The sequence below is a fragment of the Lissotriton helveticus genome, chromosome 1_1 (assembly GCF_964261635.1).
Source record: "Lissotriton helveticus chromosome 1_1, aLisHel1.1, whole genome shotgun sequence".
Lineage (NCBI taxonomy): Eukaryota > Metazoa > Chordata > Amphibia > Caudata > Salamandridae > Lissotriton > Lissotriton helveticus.
The window spans coordinates 1,384,156,840-1,384,181,870 of NC_136057.1; the positions used below are offsets into that span (position 1 = coordinate 1,384,156,840).

A 25,031-nucleotide genomic window follows, 5' to 3' on the forward strand; every position below is an offset into this window, starting at 1 on the left:
TGACTGGGAGAGACCAGAGATCATGAACTGGCTTGGCTCCCAATTCATTCCTTTCTCATACAACGCACAAACATGTTTTGCAGAAGACACATTTTAACGTACACATCATTTTAAGGGAGGCATTTACTGTTTTAAAGTATTTGACCTTGTGAGTTGGTCAGCAACAAATGTCCTCTCCCCCCATGTATTTAGTCAGGGAAATTACTACAGCTAAGAAATTGAAAAAAAGGGTAGGTCCGATGGTGTCTCTCTGATTTAGGTTAAGTGATTAAACATTCAAATTAGTTTATCTAACTGACAGACAAGATGAAATGGGCAAATCTACACCACAACGCACCAAAACTGCAAATGTTTTAAAGAAACCCCATAGAAAGCATAGACTGCTCACGTGCATTTAACATGTTCCTGTGCTACAACAGACTGTGGCAATACTGCATAACCAACCCCTGCACCCCCAGGATGTTTAAAATGTGTATTAGAAATAACATTCTAGTTGTTGATGCATTTAAAATACATCTGTCAGTACATAGTGTAGAATGGAGTTGGGTGTGCGGGCGGGTGATAGTAGGTGCCACTCCACAACCCCAGCTATTTGGGCGAGTGGTAAGGGCCAAATAGGGCAAGTCAGGGATGTGAACGACCCCTCTCTTTTGCGCACGTGTCATGAGCCGTACATACAGTAGCTGTTGCCAAGTTGGTGTACCCGAACACCCGATGTTTGAGGAAATTATGGGGAAGGGTTGGTTCTTGGTGTGCGTCACTTGTTCATGTTGGTTAATATTCATTAGGTTTGTATTAGATGAGACAGGTGCGTACAAGTGGAGATTATTTCTGGACTCCCACTGATGAACAGGTGCGCTGTGGGAGACAGATGGGAAGTTTCAGGATAGGGGACCAATGGACGGGTTTTCACTAATGTTTTGTAAGGCCAAAATAGCCTGTGTGGGGCGTGTGCCAGGGTTGTATACAGTGAAATGGATACCTATTTAATCAAAACAGCCTTTTTCAAACTGCATTAGGTGTCTTTCTTGGTTTGCACAAAGCTTTTTGTGTCTCCTGCATTTTCAAAAGCAACGTAGGAGCGAGAATGGAGTTTTACAACAGCAAATAACCCTATCGTGCAAAACACAATTACGGGGCTACACTGCACACGCAGAAGCGACTGCATTAGCTGATGGGGTGGTAAGCATCATAGCTTTTAAGACCGTGCAAACATTTCCAAAATACAAAATTACGTGAACCCCTCCCCAAAGTTTGGAGGAAGAATTGTAGCAGTTCCCAAGTTGCGCTTTAATTATAAAAAAATATTTTAACCCAAATCAACAGGGAAACAAAAAGATTGCCCTTTCTGCTATTAAGCCTCTCTTCAAACTGCCCCAGTTGTGTGTCAAGCTTTGTTTCCATGCAGAATGGACAACGTGCCCTCATGTGTCTTCCAAAAAGCCACTGACACCGGCAGCGTGCTCGCAATGCCTCTTTACCTGTGCTGCAGTCCCACCAACCCCATGGTGACGACATGGGGCACATCTAGCTGGGGTGGCCACTCTCCGGCAGCGATGCAACCGAACACTCCACATTCCTCCCTGATGCCCAGCTCCTCAAACTCCATGCTGTTGCTGCTGCTGCACTCCCACACACGTGTGCACAAACTAGAGCGAGAACTTTGAGAGACACAGTCAAACTCCTCCCACTCCTTTAGACCAAGAAGAAAGACGACTTAGCCTACACGGGACTGCCATCTTTTAGTGGTGCTAATGCCGAAAACCAAAAACATTGTCGACTAGGCTTACCATTCACTACTCAAAATGTTTCTAGCCAATCATGGACAAATTTGAAATATTATTTATGGTTACAATAAAAAGTGCACTTTAAAGTCCTACGGTGTATGATTTATTTTACAATAAAATGCGTGTTTAAATAAAATGTCTAACATGACTAACTATTTAAAACTATTAATTTATTTTCGAAAGACAGAATAAACGTTTGGGGGGGGAGTAACGTTTAGTGAGGAGCAAAAGCGTTGTCAGCTAAGAGAGCAGCGTGTTCAGCGGCGACTGGTGGTGCTGTCGTTTCCTTCATTTTATTTCAAGATGGAACAGGCATCAGCAACATTTTAGTGGGGAGCAGCGAGGCTTTCAGTGATGTATCTTAACGAACGCGGGAAGGGGGCGGGCAGCACAACCAAACGAGGGAGAAGGGACAGCAAGCACAACGAACGCGGGGGCGGCGGGCAGCACAACCAAACGAGGGAGAAGGGACAGCAAGCACAAAGAACGCGGGGGGGGCGGGCAGCACAACCAAACGAGGGAGAAGGGACAGCAAGCACAACAAACGCGGGGGGGGGGGCAGGCAGCACAACTAAACGAGGGAGAAGGGACAGCAAGCACTCACCTGAGGACGACATCTTCCGGCGGCGGTCGGGGGAAATGGCAAAAGAAAAGCACCGCCCCAAAAAAAAAAGTAAACGCCCACCTCTGAATGACGATTTTTAAAGGGGCGGGGCTTAAAAAAAAGCAAGAAACGCCCACGAATCTGCTCAAGCCGGGCCCTAAAAAGCGGCCGGGAAAGGATCCCTTTGAAGTGGCCGTGAAAGCAATTAGGGGAGAGGAGAATTGAGGCCAGCGCGCACTGCGCACGCTGGGGAAGCCTGTGGGAGGGAGGCTGATGGCTTTGATGTGGGGAAATGCGCGTGCTTGTGTTCACGTGAACTGTTTGAAATCCGCCCGATGGTTTGAGAACTTTTTTGCCTCCTATAATTCTCGACTATCCATTCCTTGCGGAATGGGATAGGCGAGACCTAAAAACATGCCAGAACCCAAATGTGCAATCCGTGTGCATGTAAAGAAAATGTTTTTTTAATAATCATAACTTTAATAGAGAAGTTACTTTGCTTCCTAGTGGGCAGGTATAGAAACTCTTTTTAGTTTTGGCGCAAGTCGTATGTGCCTCGGAGTGGCCCTCAGTGTGCTGTTTAAACCTCAATGTTATAGTTAAAACCTCCTTGTGCCACATCACGTTAAATATATTCGCCCCTACCACTGTAATTTACTCAATCCACGTCCCGCTGTTCCATGAGCTCACTCTCGACCTTGGTGCTTCGGGTCCAGTTCGAGCTATATAAAACTCCATAAAAATATTACAATTCTCTCCCTATCACCAACACACAATTTGTCCCTGCCCGTAGAGGACCTTTCGTTTCATGGCTAATTAATCGGTGATTCTCGTAGCACGCATTTCACTCAAGCGCCAAGAGGCCTTTCGAAATGCAGTGCTAATCATTCGGTACTTCTCAACATCATACGCTTACCATACAAGTGCCTATGGTGCATTGAGACTGCACTGCAAATAAATCTTACTTCTCACCAGCATCCTGTTCATACAGGTGCCTAGAGGTCATTCACAAGGTCTTACAGTACCATGAGCGAGACCTCTCACCAGCACCCTGTTCCACACAACACCACACACACAGACACAACCACACACACAAACCACACAAACACACACAACCACACACACACACAACCACACACACAGAACCACACACACACACACACAGAACCACACACACCCACAACCACACACACACACAACCACACACACAACCACACACACCACACACACACAACCACACACACAACCACACACACACACCCACAACCACACACCCACAACCACCCACACACCCACACACCCACACACACAACCACACAAACACACAACCACACCGTCAGTGCACACTTTCACCAGACACAGACACCATAAGTCGTCAGTGCGCGCTTTCACTGGGCACAAACACCACCAGCCATCAGTGCACGCTTTCACCGGCACAAACACCACCAGCCGTCATTGCACGCTTTTACCAGGCACACACCACCAGCCGTCAGTGCACACTTTCACCAGGCACACACACACCACCGGCCGTCAGTGCACGCTTTCACCAGGCACACACACACCACCAGCCATCAGTGCACGCTTTCACCAGGCACACACACACACACACTCCACCAGCCGTCAGTGCACGCTTTCACCAGGCACACACCACCAGCCGTCAGTGCATGCTTTCACCAGACACACACACCACTAGCCGTCAGTGCACGCTTTCACTAGACACACACACCACCAGCCGTCAGTGCACGCTTCCACCAGGCAAACACACAACCAGCCGGCAGTGCACACTTCCACCAGGCACAATTTCTACAGGCACACACACCACCAGCCATCATTGCACACATCAATGGTTAACGCATCCACAATTAACTATTGTAGCAATCGCAGTATGGCGCACTTTACTTTTAAACATATTTGTCTAAAGCACAGCATGCCACCATTGCTACAAAAATAAATACACTTTTTTGGCCTACAATTTATAGACTTTTGTTGCAATTTCTGTTGCAATATTTAGCAATGCCAATAGCTCAAATTTAATTAATGCGAGATCTATTGTATTGCAATTGCTTGTTAGTCCTACTTCAATGCCAGACTTGTCCTTGCTTTAGTTTTGCAAATCCGTTCGCCTTAGCCATAGTTCTTTGCCAACAACACAGTCCCGCCTAATAATAAACTTTTGTAGTAACTAAGCACCTCTCAATATAAATCCACTCCTCTATAATATGGCGTCTGCATACCCAGACAATCCAATAGCTTACATCCTGGAATAGGAGGATTTGCTCTCCTAAGTCAGCCATTTTTAAACGGTATACAGTTCCAAATGAGGTGTAAAGGAGAGAGGTTTCAAGATGGCCTTGCAAAGAAGAGGCAGGCCTGTTTTTATGTCTATCGTATTACTAGTAAGATGACGCGAGACTCGAATGGAAGGATCCGGAAGTCTCGCGGGATTTGTCTGTTTCCCTGTACTGTCGGCGGCGGTGGCGGCTAGGGGATCACGAGAGATGGAGGAGGAGAGTTTGGAGTCGCGGATCAGTGAGTGTGGGAACTTCCGGGTCCATAGTGACGTCACGGGTGGGGGTGCTGCCGTCACTAGCACCCGGAAGTGATGTCAGAATAGGAGACACATCACTTTTGGAGATGTCTGTGACACCTTTGCTGATGTCACTGGCCCCTTCACGTGATGTCACCGACTCTGTAGGTGTTGCTCTGGCACTTCTCTGTGTGGTGATGTCATTGCTCCCATGCCACTGCGTAAACTTCGTTTGAAAATGGTATTTGCCGTTCTTACTATTTTCAGTAGCTGCATTCTGCTTTGAGTCATTCTTGGTGACGTCGCTGCCCCCTCTCCGCTTTGTGTCCTGACCCCTCCCTTGAAGATGACACTGGTGCCTTCTAGGGTGTACTTCTCCCCCTTTCCGTTCATTTCGCTGGTTATTTTTGTGGCGTAACTGTCTCTTCTTCCCTTGGTGATTTCCCTGCCTTAATCTTTCTCGATGCCATTTGCCCCACATATGGAGATCACTGGCATTTGTGGTTATGTCACTGCCCCCTCACCCTGGCGTTCGTGGTGATGTCACTGCCTTCTGTTCCTTTTTGTGATGTCATTGCTTCTCATCCGCTGGAAAAGACAGCAGTCTCTTATTTATGATGTCTGTTATTTTCTTAGTTATGGCGGTAGCTTCATCATTCTGTCATTGCCCATGCTTTTGGTGATGGTGCGGTTTCCTCTCTCCCCTGCCCATCTTGGACCGGATATATCAGTACCCTTTGTTAAGGTCTACGGCGACTATTTGTTGCTTACTCTCTGAGATGTCGTAGCCCTATTTGTGATGTCTCAGGCTCCTTTCTAGTGATGTATTTGGCGTCAGTGCTCCCTATAATAGTGTATAATTTGATGCCCTAGTTATGTCACGTATTCTCTTCTGAGTTTAGTTCCCTGCTCTAATGTTTTATGTGGTGCTGTTACGGTTATATTGCAAACATATTATCCTACTCTTTACTAAGCGGTTATTGTTGATTTTTTGCACAGTTTCCTTTCAGACATGTAATGTTTAAGAGGTTTGCTCAAGAGCTTCATACTCCCCAAAAATTACCTATGAGCTCTAGGAAATAAAGGTGGAAGTAAATCCCTAGGGGTCTGCAAAATGAGCATGATTTGCTTTCGTGTTCTTATGCAAAATTTAGGCCAATTACATGAAACTAAAATATGTCGTTTAGTGCGATATTTTAGCACAAAATGAGTCCTATTGACACATTTTATTGTGAAGAGTTATTTCGTCCCATAATATCAGGGCAAAACACAAAGCCCCACAAACAGCCACTCACGTGTTTTTGTTCTTATGCATTTGCTTTGTGTTTATGGAATTTCACAAAATTAAATGTAGTCCGTGATGATATGGGCCAGATATTTATGAGTGATCATAAAGTTGTAAAGTGGTAGCATGGTGTGCAATTTGACAAATGTAGGTTAGATGGAAATGCCTCATCCCACTTGGCAAGCATCTATCTAAGGCATCTGACTATTTTGGTTATGTGGTGAATAAGAAGCTTTGTGGTGGGCTGCCATTTTTTTCTGAACCCTAAAAATGTCCCTTTAAGTCCCAACATGAGAGTTCAGGAGATCCCCCGGGGTTTTAGTTTTTTATTTTATTTAATATGTTGGCTTTTTTCCTGTGAATCATTTGTGCAAGAGGTTCATGGAGGTCTTTCTTGGACACCAGTGATGTTGTATGGGTGAACATTTTGAGAGAAGTAGCGTGGTGCACAGCCATGGAAGGATTTCTGTACTATTCAAAGGTGCCATGAGTGCACATGACCAAAGCACTTCTCTCCCCTTGTTGGGGAGGGATCCTGTATCTATGCCCTGGAGTCTCAACGACCCCTCTGAGGGAGTCCACCGCAACATGGGAATCACACAAAATTGAAGACTGGGAATTATCCCTTTACCGCGGGGAGCCGTCTCCCACCCAGCCGGACATCAGACACAGTTACTTCCTCGTCTCCTCACTGTGTTCCTACCCCCCCACCTCTTCCCTCCTTCATTCTTTGCTTGCCTCCTCCATTCCTTTCCTCTCCTCTCTCCCCTGAATCTCTCTCCCACTGTCTGCTTATTTTTTCCTCTGCCAATTCTCTGCTTAATCTCCCTCCCCCTTTTACATTACCCCCTTACCCTCTACACGCCTTGAACCAACGGATGTAACTTGTTATTGATGTACCTTCTGTAACAATGTGTAACTTGTAATCTATGTAACTCTCCTCATGTGAAGCGCTCTGATACCTCCGGGTCTAGTCAGCGCTATATGAAACCCAAGTAAATAAAATAAATCTGATCTGAAGTCAGTGCGGTGCTCTGCGACTGATTATATTTTTTTTATATGCGCTGCACATTATATTAAAAATGGCTGTAGGTACAATCGATAGAGAAACAAGACTAGAGGCCAATGGAAGTACCTAGTATTGGGCAGGGAATTATAACTGCAGAAGAGAGTTTGGTGCTGATGGTAGGTTTTAAGGTATGAGTGTGTTTCAGGGAAGATATTAGACAAAATTGTAAATGTTTACTGCAGAGAAACACAGGTGTTAGGTTGTCTTCAGAACAGTGATGTCTTCCATGTTTCACCTCAGACAGCAGCGCACAGATTTGCATAGCCTTTGAGCAATCATGGGTTCAAATATTCCTCGCTTTCTTGGTTGTGCATGCCACATCGGTGTGACTCTGGCATTTTACTTTAACCTTTCCACTATCGCTAGGTTCCTACCATTGATAACACAAATAATGTATCCACAGTTACATATTTTATTCTGCCAAATTCTCAGTTAGCCCAGTGGTCATTAGGATTTACATGGGAGTACATGATGCTGCAGCCTATTCCACATAATTATGGTTTTGTCGAACTTGACTATTAAGTCTCTATTTCCTGCTTGATTTGCACATTTTAGCAAAAAATATTTCTTCAAATTGTATTAAAAAGCCTGTACCAGGGACTCCCTAGAAGTTTACAGCTCAACTTTTAGCAGTTGATTGCTGCCTTCAGGTGTTTAGGCGTGAGTGTTTTATTGAGATGTTAATGTCCCCAATTGATGTAAAGTGGGAAGGGTTTTTTTATGCATCAGGAAGCAAAATCCTTACACACCGTTAAGAGAGTGGTTCTTTACTTCCCAGTGAAATATTTCTAACTAGTTATACAAAACATGTTTAGTGTTTCCAAAGCACCTGCTATTTCAAGGGACTTTTCTCGAAACATCAGTTATTTTGAGTTTAGTTTAATCTCCAGCATGCTGCTTCATAGTAAGACATATACATAATGCTTGAGATATGGACATTATTGTTTTCGGTAGGATTTCTTAATTTCATGGAAACAGGTGTGTCAAAAGCTTACATGGTGAATCAAAAACTGAAAAGTTCTAAAACTTAACTTGGATCACAGACCAAAAGTCACAAGAAGTGCGTACATATATGCTTGTTTTCCGCTGAGTGCAGCCTTGTATACTATATGTTTTTCACAAGGACCATTTCACTGAGTACCTTTGTAGAACATAGGTTTGCAGGTCCCTTGATTTTTAAATGTGCCAATTTTTAATATTCACTATCTGTATTTACTCACAAATGTTTGTTTACACTGGTATGGAGTACTTTTACTTGCCAGTAGACCTCATTTTTGGTGGCGAGTAGGCAGTCTGCTCATGAATATATTGAAACTAGATAAACTGTCACACACTTGTAAGTTTGTGGGTAGTCAATCATTTTTGTAAGGCACATTCACCATGGATACTGTTTGAGATTTACACCTTCAGGACAGGACTGTGTTCCCATCCAAACTGGGGACGAGAAGGGAAAAACTCCATATTTGTAGGGGTGCTTGAGAAAGGGTTTCTCCATGGAGAAAATATTTTCCCAGGGATGAAAGAAAATATGGAATTGTACTTTTTCTAATTGTTTATGCATTCATAAACTGTGCTCATGGTACACTTAATATAGCATAAATGCTTAAATTTGTGAGTACTCATGGAAAGCTGTGACTTGCACAGCTTTAACATTTGTGTTCCTGAACCTTCTTGAGATTTAGAAATACAAAAGAAATCTTACATTTACTCCAAATTTAGGGTAAAACTTAAGAGAGGGAATACAAAAAAAAGTGAATTTGGGCCACGCAACTCTACTCCTGGAGGTAAAAAGTACTGTATTGGTGTTCCTGTCTTCCATGGAGATCAATATTTATTTGTGATTGAGAATCTGATTAGAATCTGCTGACTTTGTATTACTGCTTTCCTGTAGCATAGAGATGAACTTTCTATCAATGATCAAAATGTAAAAATAGCTAGATAAATGTGCCATTGAATATGCATTATAATTTGCCTTTCTGTGTCGCATAATCTGCTCTTTCTTTGCTACATAATTGCTCTAACCCTTCCACACCAAGAACCTCATCTTTAAATCAGCCCTCAGCAACTACCATTGACAGATCAAAGTGGCAAAAAAAGAGGCCCTGTGCCACCGGATCAACACAAGCGTCAACCAAACCAAGTTCACCTGCCCATCTGTATTGCTTCGCCCTCCCAAATAATAGAAAATACCGCCTTCCCACACAGAGGCTCAAACATGATGAAGCAATAAAAACAAAACACTACCAGGAAAGGTGTTTCACTCTCATAAAATGAAACACATCAGAAGACTGTTCTCAGAATTAGGCACAGTGTTTTAGTTGTGCAACACTTGCTAACCGAAAGGCTTTTCCAGATGCCAAATGAACAACATTCAAATGTATATAGAGATATACATGTGTGCAAGCAATAATATCTCACTTAAAAGTAGGCAAATGCAACTGTTGTAATATGGACTAAAATACAAGCAGATAATAATAAGGACGTCCGCTTCAAGAAATCAGAAAGATATTTACACTAAATACATCAGAGGATGACAACCACTGAAGACCTGGATGTGCACACAGACACTCGCACATCTAAAATGAAAGCACCTCAGATGATTATAACCACTTGAGACTTGAATGTTCACACAGACACTCGCACATAACAATGTCAATAATCAAAAATAAAACACGCCACTGGCTGCAAACTTAATCTTGCCTAACTCTAGACTGGGGCATTCAGAGCCATGGTCAAGAAAATCAGCAAACCTAGAACGGATGCTGTACTGAAGTAGACGCGTCCGTCACCATTCAGATTCCTGAACAAATCCCAGTTTCCAAGTCCACAAACCCCAGCTTTATAATCTCAATGCACACTAGAAGTTTCTGAGAGGCGCTCTGCGCCAAGGAAACTTACTGGAGTTGGCCATTCTCCATGCAAGCATTCCAAAGGTAAAAGAGTTCTCACATTCCTTCTGCACTCTTATGTGTTCCAGCCTTTATCTAAAGAAGCTTACGAAAGTACAGGAAACCATCTCCAAGAACAAAAAACCTTGAGCATGAATAGCCTAAACAACGTGAGTAATCTTGGAGCCTGCCTGTCAGAATTCAAGATACATGAGGGCATGTCAAAGCCAATAGTAAGTACTTCATAATACTTCCCAGTGCACATTTGTGCACCACTGCCTATAGCATCACACACTTCATCTCCCAATGTACAATATAATGTCTAAGCCCATCCGCACTCAGGGCCAGCCACGCTGCCAGTGGGAATTCATCCCTCCACACTAGGATCGCCTACACAGCAACAAACTGCTGCATATCAGTAAGTAGCCTTTTTTAGGTTCCACAGTTGCCAAAGTTAATATAGCAAGCAATATTGTTGAAACAGAGCCTACAAGTTTTTTTAAATGTGGTCTGTTGAAAGCGAGATCTGTTCCAAAACATACAGAGGAAATTAATTTAATGATTGACTCTGGAGAGTTTGATTTTCTGTTTATCACGAAGACATGGACCACCCCAGAGTCTGCTATTGACCTTGACAGAGCCTGCCCAGATGGATTCAAAAGTTTTCATAAACCTCGAGCCATTAGGAGTGGAATTGGTATTCTCTAAGGAAGATGTTAGAAAAGGGATTTTTGGTAGGCTAGGGTATGTGCCAAAGCCAGGCAGAAACCACCACTCTAGTCAGGATAAGGGAGTTACACTCCTAAAATAACCCCTGCACACCCCCTTGGTAGCTGGCAGGAACAGTCAGGCTTATCTTAGAGGCAGTGTGTAAAGCATTTGCACATAACCAACAGTAATTCAGTGTAAGCACTACAAAAGGACAACACACCAGTTTAGAAAAATATCCAACATTTTTATATACTTAAGACAAGGCCAAAAACGATAAAAATCCACAATACAGTACTTAAAAATCTTCAGTTATCAAAATATGCTTGCAAAACAGTTCCTTGATGTCGATAGCTCCATCCGGGGCTGTCACGGAGTTGTGAACAATCAAATCCAAACAGTTCTGGCTGACTGCGGCGTCGCGGGCCAGCTACGGTGTCGGGAAGAAATGCAGGATGTCGGCGACCTCTCTTTGAGCTTCCGAAAGCACGGCGTCCGCAGGCGTCTGTTCCGGAGGTCGGTGCAGGAGTCATCTGGGCCCTCGAAGTCACACGCGTTGCAGATCGAGCTCCTCTCTGTGGAAGTCAGGAGTGCTGGGGTCGGGTGCTTTGGTGTGCAGTGCAGCGTGAGGTGCCCTCAGGACACTGTGCGAGCAGCAGCTCAGTGACGGCGTCAGATGGCGGTATCGGTGAGACCACGGTCGTGTTGCGAAGTGAATGCGTTGCTCGTGGTGGTGCTGGCAGGTCGCAGTGCAAGCAGAGGCTGAAGCGCCATCGTCGGCTGACGAACAGGAGTCGATGACGCCGGCGTCAGTAGGCCAAGGCTGCGGTGCGGGATGAGGGCTGTGCGTCTAGTAACTTTACGAGCAGTGCCCTCGAACCACAGTGCAAGCAGCGGCATAGATTTAGACGTCGGCGTCTGGGATACCAAGGAGTAGTTGTGAAGCGATGCGGTGCGGAGTGCTTTGCCCACTGGTCGCGGTATGAGCAGCGGCTCAGTGGCGGCGCCAGCAGGTGTCGTCGGTGAGACCAGGGTCACGGTGCGTCGTTGCCCTCTGCGGTGCCTTCAGGACACTGAGTCAGCAGCAGCGTCGTCGACGTCGTCAGGTTGCTTCTATTTCTGTTGCAGCACAAAACACACAGTCCCCAGTGCTAAGGGCATAAGAGCTTGAAATCTTTGCTGTTCCTGAGACTTCTTGAACAGGGGGCAAGGCAAGTTCTACCTCAAGCCCTTGGATAAACTCACAAAAGTAGATTGCAGAAAGTTCGGTCCAGTCCTTTCACTGCCCAAGACCGAAGCAGCCACTGCAGGCCAACACAGCAAAGCGGTAGTTCCGTCTCACAGCTTCTCCAGCTCTTCTTCTTGGCATTCTTCTTGGTCCAAAAGAGTTCTAAAAGTCAGGGGTCCGGGCTCCAATATTTATATCCCAAAATCCTTTGATCTCTTAGGCTGAGATTGTCTGTGCCCAGCCAGAACCAGTTCTGCCTTCTCTGGTGTGAATTCCTGGCAGGAGGTGGAGACGGCATGCTCAGAGGCAGAACAGGAAATCTCCTCCCCCTTCCCCAATTGCAGCCCAAGTCTATTCAGCCCTTGCCTGACCCACCTAGACTATCTGAAGCCACTTCTGCTCCCCAGCCTTCTGTCATCCAAAACCCAGACAGGCAACACACATTCCAGCAGAGGCATATGGGATGACTGAGCAAGAAAAGACCTACTTTCTAAAAGGGGAATTTTCAAACACAGAATGTAAAAATCACCTTCACTAAAACATGCATCTTTAGATTCTGAGTTCAGGCAAACTAAACTGTATTTTCCTACCTAATTCCCGGGCCAGTTATGTTTATAAGATGTTATAAACAAACTCCCCATTATGTCCTATGGGGAACAGGTTGCCTTGCAATAGCGAAAAACAAAATTGGCCATAATTCACTATCAGGACATGCCACACACACCAGGGCATGTCCTACCTTTTCACATACACTGCACCCGGCCCACAGGTGTACCTTGGGCCTACTTTAGGGGTGGCTGACATGTAAGAAAAGGGAAGGTGAGGGACTAGCAAGTGTGTGCACTGGCCAAGTCGACATGGCCGTTAACTGCGCGTGGACTCCGCAATGGCGGGTCTGAGTTACCTTTTCAGGGCTACTCACGTGGGTGGCACAATCGGTGCTGCAGGCCCGCTAGTAGCATTTGATTCACAGGCCCTGGCACACTCCATGCACTTTACTAGGGACTAACAAGTAAATCAAATATCCAATCATGGAAACACCAATCGTTAACACAATTTACCATAGAAGCACTTGCACTTTATCACTGATCAGCAGTGAGAAAAATGCGCAGAAACACTACAGCAGCAAAAACAGAGTCAAACCCGGGAGGTCGGAAAGCAAAAACTCAGGGGAAACACACCAAAAGATGCCAAGTCTAGCAAGGGATAAGTCTTCCCCTCAGATGAAGTAGTTGAAATTGAAATGTTAGGGTTCCAGTTGAAGGGGCAAAAGGGAAATGTGGCTGTTGGGGTCTTATGCTATAGGCCGCTATGCACTCCAAGCTCATCCCACTCTCCTTTTCTGGATACTATAACCAATATGCCAACATTCTCTTGTTATTGGATTTCAACCTCTGGGGAAAAGGAGACTTACCCCTGGCATAGAAGGAACTATCAGCTCCTGTGAGAACCTTGGTCTCTACCAGTTGGTACGAGGCCCCATACATATTGGTGGTCATACTCTCAACCTCGCATTCTCCTCAGAAAGACTGAATATCAGTGAGGGAAATGACTCCTCTGCTGGTCAGATCATTCACTTATTAACTTCCACTTACATGTGGGTAAAGTGGGGCGTCTTAAGAAAACTGCTATGTATAGATCAAAAATTAGAGCTTGGCATAAACTTCCAATGCCTGGATCATATCAATCTTTCAAAGACGTTTAACCCTTCAGACTCTACAGAAAAGAATTGCCACATTTTTGAATGTGCGATTTTAAAAGTACTTGATAAGCAGATTCCCTTTACGATCCAAAACCCTCGCCATTGTCTGTCCGCCCCCTGGTACAATACCACATTAAAAGAGGCAAAATTAATTTGTAGTCAACTCGAAAGGAAATGGCAGGGGCATTATCTAGATGAAGATAAGATCTGTCCATCGACATCCTTAAATGATTATAAAAATACAGTAAGGAAAGTAAAAGATGATTACTATTGTGGGTTAATCTCGGCTCCCTCTAATAAAACTAAAAAGATCTTTGAAATCCTTCACAATCTCACAAATCCTTCCTCTCTCAACAAGAGATTACATCATCACAGAAGCTATGTGCTGACTTATCAGAGCTTTTTAAATTAAAATTAGGTTGATTTTAAAAGATATCGAAAACTCTTACGAACTACATAGAGGCTCTAGCATCAATATAAGCTGCAACCCTGCATGCCACCCACCTTAATAGTGGATTCAGTGAGCTTCCCAATCTTCGGAGCGACTTACCACAGTCCAACTTTCTAAAGTAAAGCGAAACAGTTTTCACCCAATTCCTATAGATGTGTTTAACATACTGTTTAGCTAAGTCAAGTCTGGATCCCCTCTCCCTACCCCCTTCCTCCGAAGCAGTGGAAAAGATAGGAAGACAAATTGTTGTAATCTTTGTCATGACAAAATGCTGGAAAAAAGCTATAGGCTGGCTGCTATTAAAGAAAGCCTCAGCTGATCCTACAATCTTGGCCAACTACAGACCAATTTCACTCCTTCCCTTTCCAGTAAAGACACTAGAATGGCACGTCAGTAAAATTCTGTCCCAGTTTTTGAAGGACCACTCAAGGTTAGGGGAAGAGCAATTTGGCTTTCAACCTGGCCATGGCACTGAGACTGCATTGCTCTGTGCCACTGATAAAATGCGTAGAATGACAGATGTCGGGCACTCAGTGGTACTCTCCTCCTTGACCTGTCGGCAGCCTTTGACACGGTGAACCACAACACTCTACTCTCTCGACTATCCTTAGTGGGTGTTGGTGGTCTCTTGGCAAAGTAGCTAAAGTCATATCTACAAGACTGCGGTCAGGCTGTGGCTTTGCCCCCTTCCTGCTCTAAATTCAGAACAATTCAAAATATCGTCCCTCAGGAATCCTCACTTAGTCCAATTTACTTCTGTGTCTACATCAAGCGATTAATGTCTCTCAAGTCCTACAAGATCGAAGTAATCAATTATGCAGACAACACTCAACTGATTCTTTCACTTAACAACGATCAGTTGGACTCGATCAGTAATTTTCAGGCTTGCATTTTAGACCTTTCTAATTGGATGAGTGTAAATTCCCTGAAGCTAAATGGAGGCAAACCCAAGCTCCTCTGCTGATCTCCCACTAAAATCCCAGTGTCTGTACCCTCCAACTTTTGGCCTCTGCCCACTGAAACCCCAGGTGGTGCCTTAATGATGGTCCGGAACCTGGGAGCAATGCTAGATGAAAATCTTTCACTTGAGAAGCATGTGAGTGGAGTAATTGGGGTTTGCTTCACCCTTGTTCGGGGTCTCAGGAAACTGTATCCAATGCTACCTGCCCAAGCAAGATCCCTAATACCCAGGTGCGTAGCACTCAGTAGGCCTGGCTATTGTAAAGCCCTCCTTCTGGGAGCCTCTAGCTACCTGCTAAATAAATTGGAACGAGTCCAGGTAGTCACAGCCAAATTAACATTAAGTAGACCTCAGAACTTCTCAGCCTCCGGTGCTCTTCGAGATCTTCATTGTATTGTTTTCAAAGCTCTGCAAAATGTCCAAAGCTATTGCATTCTAGGCTGAGGAAATACACCCCAGAAAGGTCGCTTCGCTCAGCCACACTCAATTTTGTCAAAGAACAGACATTTAGCAAAGTGCTGTACAAAGTTCCCCAAGTGGGGTGGTGGAGAGCTAGAGTATGTCAAGTGGAGCATGGAAAGAGCAGGATAGGAAAAGCCAAAGAGGGGAATACCCTTGTTGGGACTAAAACCCTCACACACCTAGCAAGCTAGATGTCATGCTTCATCATATGGGTTTGCTCCTCGTCGGACTGGCGCTGCAATGTCCGACGGGCACCCATAAAGGGGCTCTTTAACGGAGATCTTTTTTCCCAGCCATATGATGCATGCGGGTGTGCGGGGAGGAAAAAGGGGTGTAGTCGTGAGAAGTGTGGTGAAAAATAAAAAAGGTGGGTCAGTCCACAATGGAATTTATTAACGTGGCTGGCGCCCTTGGTTAAAATGGTGGGAGGGGAGATAAATGCTACAGGTAGTATTGAGCAATATACCTACAACCAGCTGCTCTGTCTTGACCAGACGGTGGGGGTAGGTGTAAGCGGCGCTGACCGCACGCTATCCGGGTTCCTGACCTTCACGTGCAGGTCCCACTGGAGCAGACTGCGGGGCATCTTATGATCTCCCTTAGGGTCACCCCTTCTCAGCAGGACTTCCTTGCCTGCCCCTATATGACCTCAAGGCGTAAGGTTGTATGAACACCCTATATATATATATATTTATTTATTTTCACTGTGTAGTACGTCCCACTAAGGTCCTGACGAATTGCCATCCGGGCATGAAACATGTTGACCTGATCAGGGGGTTGTAGTTATATTGCTTGCTAGGTGTGTGAGGGTTTTAGTCCCAACAAGGGTATTCCCCTCTTTGGCTTTTCCTATCCTTCTCTTTCCACGCTCCACTTGACATACTCTAGCTCTCCACCACCCCACTTGGGGAACTTTGTACATTACTTTGTGACTAGTCTCTCGGACACGTACACTGGACCCCATTAAATATTGTCCTGTTTGGTTCCCTTTGTTGTCAAAATTTAGCAAAGTGCGCCAAGGAGGACTTGCCTTTACTGTTAAAGCAGCACCGTTATGGAATAAGTTGCCATCTCAAATTAGATCCCGGACTGACCTGCTCAAGTTCAGGAAGGCCCTTTAAACTTGGCGCTTCCGTAACTAATATTGGGAGGACATTTTGACTTCTGTTACGGCACCCTTTCCCCTATCTCTGGCTTTCCTCAACGAGTTTAGCAATATTAGTGCCAGGATACCATTCTGGTCACAGTGCGCTTTATAAATAACAAATACCAGGGGTCAAGTAGTGAAGCAAGAGGGGATGGGCAAGCAACAATGGGGGGAAAATACCTTAATTAAAACAGGATCAACGACAAAAATTAATGTGTCACTGTGTAATGTAATTGTTGAGCTCTTAAAGCGCTCCAATACAATTGGCTTGTGTTCGCGCTATAGCAAGACAGATGACAAAGCGAGCATTTCAGAGCAATCGGATTGTGCAATAAAAACAAAAAGACAAGTGCTGTTAGTGTTTTAACAACTTTTAAAGAAATGCATTAGTCTGTGTACATGTGCATGCATTATAGTGGTATGGGTTCAAGGGAGATGGGCTGAACACACAAATACTCCTATGGAGTGCTTGGAAACAAAGAAAAAATTGGCTCCGCAAACCGGGAGCAGTGTAAGGAGACATGTACTTGGTCCATGTGCTGTTGTAGGGCCAAACACAAGAAAAGCGCATGACGAATGGCATCCGTAAAAATGACAGCAAGGCTGAAGTTTGCCAATGGTAGGAGATGGGCGACCTGTAAGCCCACAGAACACAACTTGTCCCTTCAACACAGTGCATGCGCTGTCTAGCCGAGACCTAATTAAAAAGTGTATTTGAAAGAGACACCTAATTTATTTAACTAATCAACTAAAAAACTATTAAGAAAATAATCTTAGCGTGGAAGTGGGTACAAATTCTATTACAAAACAGTGAACAGTAGTCCACTTTTGAAGTTTAGTCTTATTTCTAGAATATTTAACACCTTCAGATAGATCCCTGAAGCAGTAAGGGGTTTATTTAGCTGATAGTGTATCTAAAGCTGGATCGCAACCTGTGCATGCCTTAATTTTGTGCTGCAGCAAGGGTACTAACCTGTTGAAGCTCAAAATTACCGTTCGGTAGGATTGACAACATCTTCTTCCATTAATTTGAGTGATTCAGTTTCTATGGGCACATCCTACCGAGCCGGTTGCAAATGTAGAGAGGAAGATCTGCATAGGACATGGGGACCGCCATCTTTTCATCTGTAGAATGCCTACTTTTTATTACATTCCCTGCCCGTGGAAGGAATTTGTTTTGTTCACTGTTTGTTTAGCTGTGTGACTGCTATTTCATGAGAACTTTACCCAACCTGGACAGGTTTGTCTCAGGCCGGAATTCGTTTAGAGCGCGTGTGTGTGTGTGTAAGGAAGAAGTAAATTGGGCAGATTGTTGTCATGCAGTATTACATCACACATTGATGAGTTAAATTGGTCACAATGTGAATTGGAAAACAGCTTGACTTTTTTTGATATACCAATTCTTCTGACAAATATGTTCTTATGGAACGTACACACAATTCTGATAAAACGAGTGTGAACAGCGGTACAGCCTCTTTTGAACTGGAACTCAGTGACAGCACTTTATTTTAGGGGTGGGTTATCAAACCAATAATAGTATTTCTGGGTGGTGGAGGAAATATTTGCCTATTATTGGTCCCACACAGAGTCGCTCTTGTTCTATGTTGCAGTAGAAGCAGAGGTAGCATCCATCCACTTTTCTGATAAAAGCCACAATAGCTAGATCTTTAATTAGGCTTTCGTTTCAGTTAAACACTGGCATGTATGGACTGGCATTGGATGGCAGTGAGCAGAGGCTTTGCATTGTTATTGTGTTCTTGTATTCACCAGACCTATTGGTGGTGGATAACCCCTACTTGCTTGTTGCGATACAGTATAAAGTGCAGACGCAGTTCACATGGTTGGGTTGCTTAAAAAGGGAGACTGATAACAATGCAGCACCTTTCTTGTTTTACCTCAGTTCAAAGAGGTAGTAAATACAACCTCAATAGATGTATTTTTAGATTTTAGAAAAGTTACCCTTCCTTCCTGAGTGAACCTCAGATACAGCATGCACTATTAAGCAAGTTGTTTCTCCCTTGCTACCGCACATAATCTTTCATATATACAACATTGTGGCTAACTCTAGAGTTGTGGGGACAGAAGCTCCCATGAAACATTGAGCTGTGATCCTGTGAATGACACCATCGGATTAACAATTGCATTAGCTTTGCTCCAAGACAAGGGCCCTCTTTCTACAAAGTAGACATAGGGTAATGCAACACAAATAGCTTCATAGACTGTACTATACCCCAATGATACATTAGTTATTTAGATTGGATTTAGACGCAGACTGCCTTCGCTTGTGTCCGGCTGTGGCTTTTTTTCTACACCTGACTTGGACGTGTCCCATGCTGCTAGAATCCTAGCGTCTCATTTCACTACACTCTCTGGCATGATTAATAGAACTGTGGCCTGTCTCCCCCTGTGGTTAACAAAGTCCAGCTTTTACGAGGCTTTTCTCAGCCATAACACTACTATTAGCCAAGAGAAGAGTGGCTATCTCCTCGTGGCGAGATCCAGCGTCCCCTCAGATGGCTTGGTTGACGGACTGGGTACATTGTCGAAATGCAATGGATATGTGTTGAACACTGTTGCCACACACTTCTCGCAGACGTATGTTATCCCCTTCAGGGATATTTACTCAGTAGAAGCAATGCAAATACACCACACTTGGGAGATGCGCTGGTTGGGTGATGTTCGAGATGGTGGGTATTCGACACAAACAGGAAGCATGGATTTGTAGCCAATATGTTGGCAGGAGCCTAGATTTGTGAATGCTATCGAGTGTAAGCCAAAGACATGGGTGGAGGGGTTTGGGATATCAGACCCTCTGTTCTGTATGAGATGGCCTGCTTGTCCTCATTGTGGGATGCCTGGTAAGATGAGTCATGAGTTCATTTGCATGGTTATGTACTTGCCTGTGCAAACATTATACTTAATGTAACTGCTTTGTTTTTGTTTTGTTAACTGAAACGGAAAACGTTTAAACTTCAAATAAATGGAAAGAATTGATATTTCGTAAGCAATTCACAGGCTATTAAACATTCTGTGGAAAGCAAGCATGCTAATTATATACACACATTCATCGGGATTATGGAGTTCCTTTTTGAATTAAAAAAATCCTCAACAAATTAAGCAAAGAAAGCTTTTTAGAAATCTCGACTTGCAATCAAATTGACCCAAGTGGCATGACTAGCACAAGTGCTTATACATTTATACATGAACAGTTCAACAGAACTATGTAATTCGTGTGTAGTGTTGTGTTGAGAATAACACTCCAATTCATTAATGCTCAAAGGTATTTGAAACGTTTCATTCACTGAGTAAATCTTTTAATATACGCACTTATGTTAAATCAGTATTGTGTTTGCAGAGAAAAAATTGTAACAATTTGGAAAAATCTAAATCATTTAAAAAACATAGTACACAGCATTATAATTGCCATCAGCGGTGATTAACTTTCTCGAACACATGTTCTCCCCGACAGAAACCGATTGATTATTTATGTGTTGGATGAACGTGGTTGTTAAAATTCCATCTGGCGCTGCAAATTTAGCTTCAAAGAGTCTAACGTATCTTACTGCACTATGGATTCTTTAAGGTAGGTAGTGGTGTAGACGGCATCTTTCGACTTCCTTACTGGAAGCAAATAGGGCAATATCCTACATGTTATCTCTAATGCTAACCACGCCTGATCTATGCCCTAATGGAAGGTGACCACGCCATTTTCTAACCAAAATGGTCTTTCTACTGTGATGAACACTTACCTCTCTTTTGCAAAGCAGTCTGCTAATGTGTAGTGGCCATGCCCAAGTTACTTTAATAACTTGCAACAGGGTTGGCAACTTACTTGGTGAAAATATTATGTTTATAATTGATTCACAAAGTGAATATCTGTGCCCTGAGAGTTTGTCATCCTCGGCTCCAGCAGGTTCTCTTTTGTGACTATGTCCAATACCTAACTCACCCCTGATGTTGTCCCTCACCCTGCCTCGAACACTGATTCCATGACTAAAGTTATGGGTGTGCACACAGACGAGTAGTGGGGGCAGCTAGGAAACCCCAAAGTATGGGTACTCCTATTGCTCACACGCAGTCTGCTTTACAAATAGTCTTACTCCTTTCTTAAGGTGCTTTTTTCCTGACTGTCTTTATCCAGAAATATTAGTTGTGTTACGTGAAGAAATCCTCAGTGTATTATTGTACTCAAAACACCTCATCCGGGAAATGAAGAACCCCTCCTTATGCATTCACATCCAGCAATGCACCCCTTCCTCACCCCGTCCCCACCTGTCCTTCACCAGGTGCAGTGTACTCAGTCTACTGTACATCATGCTGTTGCTTTGTGCTACATAAATCCACATACTACACACCTTCAGCTCATGGTTGCTTTTACTGCTGTGCCCCTGAAAAAGGCCCAGAGTGCATCCCCAGCAGATGTATCTACATCTTTTGTAAATCCTAGTCTAGAGTAATTGTTTTATGTCTTTGAATGTCCGTATCGCTACTCTACCACTGAAAAATGTGAAGAATGGCTCCTTGGGTTGGATGGTGTGCTGAACATCTACTCATTCAACAATTTATAGCCTTAGAAACCTTTCTAAGTTCATGGTTTGGTTGGGCACACATCGTCGCCTGCTGTAATTTTTTGTTTTCTACTTTCAGACCGAGCAACCAACCCACTAAACAAGGAGCTGGACTGGGACAGCATTCAAACCTTCTGCGAGCAACTTAACAGAGAGTTGGAAGGGTGAGAGGCTGTCATTGTACCAGGGGTTTAGACTCCGCCATGCTTGTGTGCCATAGCAGGTCTGGTCTATTAAAGACTGCATTAAGTGGATAGACATTGCTTGAGTGCAGCGCCAGACTGTGCCCATGAGGCACATGGATATGGCGTATTCCGGACCACTATCCCTGTTGTAAATTATTTACATTACCTAGTCAATGCAAGGGTTAGCTTCTTGGAAAACATTAAGTCCATGTTTTGAGCACAAGATCCAAGTCCGAATTATATACGCTTACCCACAATGGAGCAAAGATCCTCTCCAATGACGTAGTAAAAATCTGAACACCTCCTTTATAATACATAGAGTCCTCTACATGCCAAATTAGACAATCCTCCAGACAAGGTAAATAGCCTCCACTTCACCAGTCTCCTTCAATGTACATAGCATGTCGCCTTCTAGAGCACATGCTAATGGTTCTTCCAGTGTTCTAATCTAGTGCTTTTATGTTCCAGCCCTCAGCTCGCTACTCGGCTTTTGGCACATAAGATCCAATCACCACAAGAATGGGAAGCAGTCCAGGCCTTAACGGTAAGAACCTGCCAAGATGGATAAGATTATCCTGGCTGCTGTTTTTACCACTTTGAATTTAACAGATGCTTCAGAACTCGACATCTGACTGAAAAGGCTGGTCCATAGAGAAGCAAGAGCTAGCTTTTATGTACCCTGGTGTTTGGAAGGGTATCTTGGCTTTTGATATTGCAATGCAGTGTGAGAATCCTAATGAATGATCTGGGGGTGTGTCTGACTAAAATGTAAACCGAGATGTAGATTTTGAGTAAGGTGATAATAAGCCTCCCAAAAGATTTATTTTTAAGCGTGCCAGTAAGGAGTGTGAATAAAGTTCACCCATTACATTTTTAATTTGATATTTGCGATATTGGATGTAGGGTACTTAAAAAAAGCAAGAAAGAAATAGGACTAGTATAAAGGCAGCAAACCAGTATGTTAAACATTAGCAGCCAAATCTTCCATTGAAGAGGTATTTTTTGGGTTTATCTTTTACATTGTGTCCTTATGGATGAATCTGCCAAAAGTTTGGAACTCACTTATAATTGGTAGGCAAGGTCAAGTGTGCAAAATCTTGTGTAGTTCTAAGCGAGGGAACAAAAGCAGTGTCAAAAAACAGTTTTCCGATTTTAGTCCAATAAGATTTTTTTTTTGCTCAAAGCTAAAGCTAAAAACGCATAACAGATTTACACCAAACCTGGCATGTACATGGAGCCTTACTCTGAAAGTTTGCTTTTGTTGTTTTGATTTCATTTGTTCAGTAGGTTTTGAGAGATTTGTCCTGCAAAAATATGCCTAATGGGCTTGAAGGTGTTAATGATTTTATATATATTCGCTATTTTAGTTAGAGTACAAATTAACCGTACAAGGATCACCCTTGAACCTGAACTTGACAAAAAATAAAGTTCTCCCATTAGAAGTGGGAAGTTTCTGGTGCAGTCGTCCTTTTCTTGTCCACAAACTCAAAACTGAGACCCCAGACTTGAAAACTCCAATTGGTTGGCCACAAGAGGAAATGTTATGCAGTGGCCATTGCAGTATGCGTGGCATGGCCGCAAAGTCTTGAAATAAATGTAAAAGGCTGCTTAAAGGGGCAGTGTTAACAACACTTGCTGCCCAAGCCATGGTGGGTCCCCCCATAGATTCAGAGCAAAACCAAAAATATTGTCACATTCTGGAGCATGTAGAATATTTTCAGGGAGCGTGGACTTGCGAGAAACAAAATGGCACCCGTTATCTGTGGCCTCTATACTGAGACAGCAAACTATGCTACTGATGGACCTGCTTTGGATCTCCCTTTCTTAATTCATGGTCTCAACACAGAAGGTGCAGAGTATGAGCAACATTTTTTGTGTGGTAAGTGCTCTGGCTCGATGAGTTCTTCGAATAAAAAAGTAATGGCCCCACATAGGGGCCTCCTTTATATTTTACACTTTCAGTACTGAGGTTGCAGACTACGAGTTTTATTTTTGAATGTCGAATATGAGGCCTGGGAATAGGCCTTGTTAAAAATTTAACAGGTAAAATGTAAATTCATACAAATTTCCACCTAATTGTGGACTGGCTTCAGAGTCAACTATAGGACTAGCTTTCATAGGGGACTCAACTTTGTGTTAATGCGATAAGTCCAAAAGCGCTAATGTAAGACTACTGACACTTCATGCCTAGCAGTGAGGGCAGGACTTCTCTGTTATCCGAGGATGTTTGGTGTAGTCCGTAGTCTATTTTCCAAAATGCAGATCATTCACAGCTTTTCATTGGTTGAAAGTTCAGTTAACCTTCCAGCAGAGAAAAAACCCTTTTTCCTGGCAACAAGTGGGACAGCCTTCATTTTGTGAGAATTAGAAGGCCTGAAAAGGTGATACTGTTTCTCACAGTTTCATTTGCACCATAAATGCAAGAAGAGATTGCAGGGTCATCCTCTGCTGCACCACAGTACCAAAATGAAGACGTCAAATTGGAGGGTGGAGAAGCTTATGGATGTCTGAGAGTTATTCACACAACCCAGGAGGTAAAGTTGTTTTAATGCATCACAAGTCAACTGCAGGCTCTATGACCAGAAGCTGGACAGGGGGCAGCGGGGGTTCTTTATATACTATAAATTGCAGTTTAAAGGAGTTCTCCTGGGTTGCATTCGCTGAACCATAAAGTACTTTTAACTGTGGTTTTTCAAAGTTATGATTCTGGATCAGACATGCATAACCAGTGAAATTTACCAACTGTGGTTAGCAATGTACACTACACTTTGTCCTCCTGGGCCTATACTGGGTGGTGGAGCAATTTCTTTGCTGGTACCAACTTCTTCTGGTTATGTGATTTATTTACATTTGTGTAACCACCCGGTACCTCCACCCATACACCCACCCAACCTCCTGCCCACTTAGGGTTATGTTTGACTTTGCTCGATTTCTTCAGAAGCCTGGGTGGGTACTTTTCCAGAGCGTAGTAGCATCTGGTTGCTTTAAGTCACCTTATCCCATTCCTTGTTCGGTTGGAAATGAGGAGACTGCATTTTTGGCAGCATGTGGTGGCCGTGTTTGACTTCCTGGGTTGCTATTTAGTATATTGGCTGACTCCTTCCTCTCCATTCTCCTGCCACATCCACATTTTGCATCAGTGGCAGAAGGCCTTCTGAAAGGGGATACTTTAAGAAATGGGTCTCGAAGGTTTTTTTAATCAAATTTGTTTTAGTGGAATACGATAAATCTTAGGTCAAAATAAATGTTTCCATGGCACCACACTGAAGATGGGTAGCACCACTGACGAAAGGCATGAATGCCTGTGTGCCAAATCAGGCGTCAGCCTGCCTTGTGATTGTTTGTTGCAAAGTCAAGTTTAGCGAACAAAAAACATAAACGGCTACACATGATCAGCTGATGCAAATTCTTTTCACTTTACTTAAAACGATGTGCAGCTGTAGAATTGTGGGGGCCTAA

At 43.7% G+C, this 25,031-nt stretch overlaps 1 protein-coding gene across 2 annotated transcripts in view; it reads left to right on the forward strand.

Moving 5' to 3' along the window:
* Positions 1-4,847: 4,847 nt before the first annotated feature.
* GGA1 (golgi associated, gamma adaptin ear containing, ARF binding protein 1) overlaps positions 4,848-25,031 on the forward strand; it is a 136,125-nt gene continuing 115,941 nt past the window's right edge. The window contains exons 1-3 of one of the 2 annotated variants that reach the window (XM_078684067.1): positions 4,848-4,920; positions 21,467-21,551; positions 22,041-22,116. In XM_078684067.1, coding sequence (XP_078540193.1) covers positions 4,890-4,920; positions 21,467-21,551; positions 22,041-22,116 — 192 coding nt within the window. In that variant the 5' untranslated portion in view covers positions 4,848-4,889. Of the gene's footprint in view, positions 4,921-4,982; positions 5,160-21,466; positions 21,552-22,040; positions 22,117-25,031 lie in introns of those variants that run through there. The other variant, XM_078684073.1, reaches the window with a different exon arrangement.